This window comes from Gossypium hirsutum, chromosome D03, assembly GCF_007990345.1.
Source record: "Gossypium hirsutum isolate 1008001.06 chromosome D03, Gossypium_hirsutum_v2.1, whole genome shotgun sequence".
NCBI lineage: Eukaryota > Viridiplantae > Streptophyta > Magnoliopsida > Malvales > Malvaceae > Gossypium > Gossypium hirsutum.
Genome location: NC_053439.1, coordinates 45157521 through 45162430, shown reverse-complemented (window position 1 = coordinate 45162430; position 4910 = coordinate 45157521). Strand labels below are relative to the sequence as shown.

The following is a 4910-nucleotide window of genomic DNA, read 5'->3' as shown; positions in this document are numbered from 1 at the left end:
TTCGTAAATAAAGTAGAAAATGGGCATTTTTTAATAAAATAATTTTTTTGTCAAATAATTTATAATTACGAAAACAAAAACCATTAATTAGTCGACACAGACGCACTGTATTCCATAACCAAAAAATCAAAAGCATGATCACCAAAGATGAAAAGATGCGGTGACATCCCATTTTGATATTTTGTACGTCAAATCCAACTTTTTTTCTAAATGCAATTTAAAAGGAAACATACAATTAAAATTATTTTTATTTTGACCAAATATGAAACACTAATTATAATTGGTCGTGTGGCCTGGTGTGAACCTAACAAAGTGAACTTCTAAATTTAAAAAGAAAAAACCAGTTACTTTGGTATCAGATTAATTTAGATTTTTAAATATTAGTCTATTTTGAGGGTTAAATTAATTTTTCTTTATTTGGATTATTTTTTTCGTGTTTAAATGCAAATTCACGGTGTCTTTATTTTTAATAATGTAAGTTTAGATAGGCGGTGCGGTGTATTTAGTTTATTTTTTGTTTCATGTTATATTATCTAATTTCACTGTTAGAGTTATTTTTATATTAACCATAAGTAAATATACCGTCCAACTAAATCCACACTAAAATTAACGGTGACAGTAAAATTAATTACTGTAACAATAAGATTAAATATTATAACAGGAAGACTAGAAACAACGATAGAATATGTTTTTGAATTCAAATACAATTATAATAATGAGTTGAGAATAAAAAAAACTATTAATGATATTAGATTAGAAATAATATATATGAAGGAAAAATACTTCAAACGTGCCGCAGTAACACTAATCGGGCATCCAAAGGGGTAAGTATCCATCATCAATTGCAGATATGAAGTTGCGATGCAGAAGGCACCGCACGGTGGTAAACAAGTATCCCATTGTCGCCAGCTTCCTTCCATTCCATGTCTCTTCCTCTCCAACCTAATGCTTACGCGTATTCAAAACAATAACACTCGTTTCTATAACAACTAGCTACGACTTATTTCTTTGTACTTTCATAATTTAAGGACACAGTAGTATTAAATAAATATAAAAATATTTTTATTCTTTAAAAAACCACTGAGATATTTTGGATTAAGTTAAATTCATATTTTTTATGATGGAATTAAATTAGATTAAATTATCCTTTTAATTCTATAGGTTGGCAAATGAAATTTTAAATTCTATCATGTGTTATTGTCATGTGGAGAGGTTTTAGTTTAGATTATACCGGTTCTTAATTCATTCATATTGTAATAATTTAATTTATATTTATACTTAAATTCTATTATACTTAAAACAATTATAAATTCAAAAGATATAAAAATGTTACATGAAAAGATACAAATGTGATTAAGATATTATAATATGAAAAGGTTAAGAAAAGAAAGCAATTAGACCGTGAAATGCATGAGCATTTTAATATCTTTTCATGACTAGCTTTATTTTTTTTTCCTTGATTTGTAAACAAAAATGGGGAAGAAGAAAAGGTAGAATAAAAAACAAACAAATGAAGAAGAGAGAAGGAGGCCATAGGATTTACTCCACAGGGTTATATTTCTAAAATATTTTTTATTTCCCTTTTTTTTTTTTGGTTTAAGCGTCTTGGGTAGTGTCAAGAGGGAAACAGGTATCTTCCCCGCCAGTGTTCCATAGAAAATGAGCATAATTCGCGGCGTAATAAGAGTTGCTCGGATCTGCTTCAATGGCTTCCAAGAAGGTTTCCTCAGCTGCCCACAAATCGTTCCTCGCTTTCCACAAAAAGCTTGCGTATTTACTGTACGCTTCCGCATCCACCGCCTCCACTGTTACCGCTTTCTTGAAGTACTCTTCCGCTCTGTTTTTTTTTTTCAACGCTAAACATCGTTAGTCATAACAGCTGTAGTAAAGTTTAACTTAACTCACGCGTCTAATTGGGGAAAAAAATCCTTTTTTTTTTCAAGTCAAAAGTCAAATGTTCATTAACGACTACACATTAGCGCGTGAGAGATCACGTGCGGAAAAAAGGTGTCATATTGGGATATTTTCGATTTTGCCATGGGGAAATATTACGATGCTGCTACAACCACCACGCATTCCTCTTTTATCAGATATTCAAGAAAGACCCATCCCGGTACGGGTAAAACGACAGTGGACCATAATAATTTCTGAAAAGGTCATTGTAAATTATTGATCAAATTTTAGATTTAGTCCTTCCATTATACTAAAATTTATGTCAAATTAAAAATAAGAACTAAATTCTAAATTTTAACATAATAAAGGGCCAAAACCAGAATTTGGCCTAAATGATTTCATACGTCGAAGAAAAAAATGATGTTATTGCAATTCCTATCTATCAACTCAATAATTGAGTTTAATTGAAAAGAAAGGGAATTTGAATGGCATTGAATGAAAAGATGGGGAAGATTCTGTACCTCTCATAATCATGTGCAACAAGGTAGAGAAACTGAGCGTAATTGGCGAGGAGGAGGGAGTTAGTGGGGTCTTGAGATAACCCCGTTTGATAAAGAAGCTCAGTTCTTATATAATCTTCATAATCACCGTCGGGTTCGATGTTTGCCGTCACCGGAGAAACGAATCTCTGAATTGTTTCATAGTCGAGCGTTTCGTCTCTGTATGAAGCGAGCATTTTCGAAGCTTCATCGACGATTGAGTTCCAAAGAGTGAGCTCTTCTTCTCTGGTTGATTCGCTTTGTGTTTCTGCGGTTGTTCCGGGGGATGATAACTGGGAAGCACCATCGGGAAAGATGGTTCTGAACTGGTCTGCTTTGTTAAACCAACCGTCCCCGTCTGTTCCGTTGGCTACAGACCGGACTTTTCCACCGCCGCCGTTGTTCCCCCCGATGGAAGCGGTTTTCCCGCTCGATGACGACACTGAAAATGACTTTATCGACGAAGAATCGAAGTTGGAATCCTTCTGATCTTGAACGTCAACCACAGCAACATAAGACCCCGGCGTCGGATTCGCAGCGGCGGTTGCTGCCAGAGCGGCGTTGCTTCCCATTGAATGAACCGAATAATTCGCTAATAGGATCATCACGTAGACCATCAAAGTGGGTGTATGAGAAAAGACCTGTTGGAACAACCAAACGAATGAAGCGTGCATCTCTTTTTGAACTCTAACGAGAATCCCTTGTAAATCTTCATAAAACAAAAGCTCTCGCATTTGCAGAGTATAGCTATGGAGCTCCCGGATTATAAACACCATCGAGGAAAACGCCTTCTTCATCGAACAATACGCCGACTCCCCTGCCTCTCGAAACCCTTCTTGCCATTGTAATTTCCTCTTAATCATTCGCAGCGAAACCGGAAGATCAACGCTGTTGGCTTTACGTTCTATAGTTGATAACTGTTCACTAAATTCAAAAGATTCCGTTTCGAAATCGGGAACGGTTCCCGTTTCCGTTTCCCGTTCGGAAACTAAATCGGCTCCGTTAGTTTTGCTGTTGGTGGTTGCGCCGTCATTGTCTGATAACTGGAATCTGAGAGCCAATTCTTGGATTTTCTTGGAAAATTCTTCATCAGAAAAGGCGTCTAAGCTTGCGCTGCAAGCTCGTCGTGAAGTTCCGGATCTCGGTTTGAGCAAATCGCAAGATCGGGACCCTTGGATATTGGTGGAGCTTGAACCGAACAGAGCCGACCGGTTCAATCTTTGTACGGACTTGAGAACGAGAGCGCCGTCGCTGCGGCAACGCCGCGGAAGGGAAGGTGAAGAGATTGCTGAAGCTAAAGCTTGGGAAGAAGAAGGAGGCTGAGGAAGATTCGGCTGCGACCATTGTAAACGCGCCGACGTTGCCGCAACTTTCACTACCATTTGTAAAAGCTTTTGGCGGTATAAAGTTATAGCTTTCTAACCTTAAGCAAATTCAAAAAAGCTTGCTCTGCAAAATTGGAACCTCCACACCGTAAGCTTTACCCTTCACTGATAACCTGAAAAAAAGTGAAAATAAAAATTAGAGGGAAAAAAGTATTTCTTAGAAATCACTCACTCTTAACTTGAAATTGCAAACACCATTCATCAAATAAAGAAAGAAATCCTCTTATGGGATCTATAAAACCACATTTGGTACCATGAAAATCGGATCTCGAAGCTCGAAAACTGTGAAATTTCCGGACTTCCTAAGAAAAATTATTACACCATTTTTTTACAAGAAATTATTAGTTTGATGAAGAAAGTAACTTACTTCAGATCTCTTTTTGGTTCGGACTTCAAAGAAAGTGAAAAAATAAAATATAAATAATTGCTCGTTTTTCCTTTCTTTTCTGCCGCCGATTGAAATCTTGAAATCGAAGGTTATCAAAGAAGAAAAAGCACTTGAAGGGTTTTGCTTATTTATACAATGACCTCTTTGGCTCCTTCCCAATAAGTGTTTCTGAATAATTAAACGACGAAAATAATTTATTGAAAAAGGAGAAAATATCTAACGGACTAAGCCGGTTAAAACAGTGGAAAGAAATTCAGGCCTATGAACAGAAACCGCGATGTATGTGACTGGGAGTTCCGGTCACGGGTTGTTTTGAGTTTTTACTTTATGTCATTTTAATTTCATGATAAAAAAAATCTAAATCCATTCGTAAAACCACTTGCATTCGTTAGGGAACCTACTTATATTCACATTTGTTTGAGGTTTTTTTTTTTTTACGAGGGAAATTTTTTCTTTGAACAATGAGAAATTATTTTTACTCTCTTAATTAATTAATGTAAAATATTTTAATCTCTTACTAAATTACTAAAAAATGTCTTTTTTTTAAATTATCAAATTAAATTTTTTAAAAATTTACATAATTAAGTCGATTTTAGCTGATTTGCAAGAAAACAATTTCAACTGGAAGCACTTTCTACCACATTAGCACTAAAAGTAATAACACTAATTTTTTTTTTATTTTCTGATGCCATCTATTAATGTAGA

General features: G+C 35.2%; 1 protein-coding gene across 2 annotated transcripts; it reads right to left on the bottom strand.

Annotated features, from left to right (window-relative positions):
• Positions 1 to 1329: 1329 nt before the first annotated feature.
• LOC107928747 (uncharacterized) lies at positions 1330 to 4379 on the bottom strand. 2 transcript variants are annotated; one of them, XM_016860002.2, is made up of 3 exons: positions 4185 to 4379; positions 2415 to 3930; positions 1330 to 1856 (listed from the first exon to the last, which is right to left on the bottom strand). In XM_016860002.2, the coding sequence occupies exons 2-3, from the start codon at positions 3812 to 3814 to the stop codon at positions 1775 to 1777; spliced, it is 1482 nt and encodes a 493-aa protein (XP_016715491.1). In that variant the 5' UTR covers positions 3815 to 3930; positions 4185 to 4379; the 3' UTR covers positions 1330 to 1774. The 2 variants fall into 2 exon arrangements, with proteins under 2 accessions (XP_016715491.1, XP_016715490.1); XM_016860001.2 differs by having other exon boundaries at positions 1330 to 1837; positions 4185 to 4378.
• Positions 4380 to 4910: the final 531 nt, after the last annotated feature.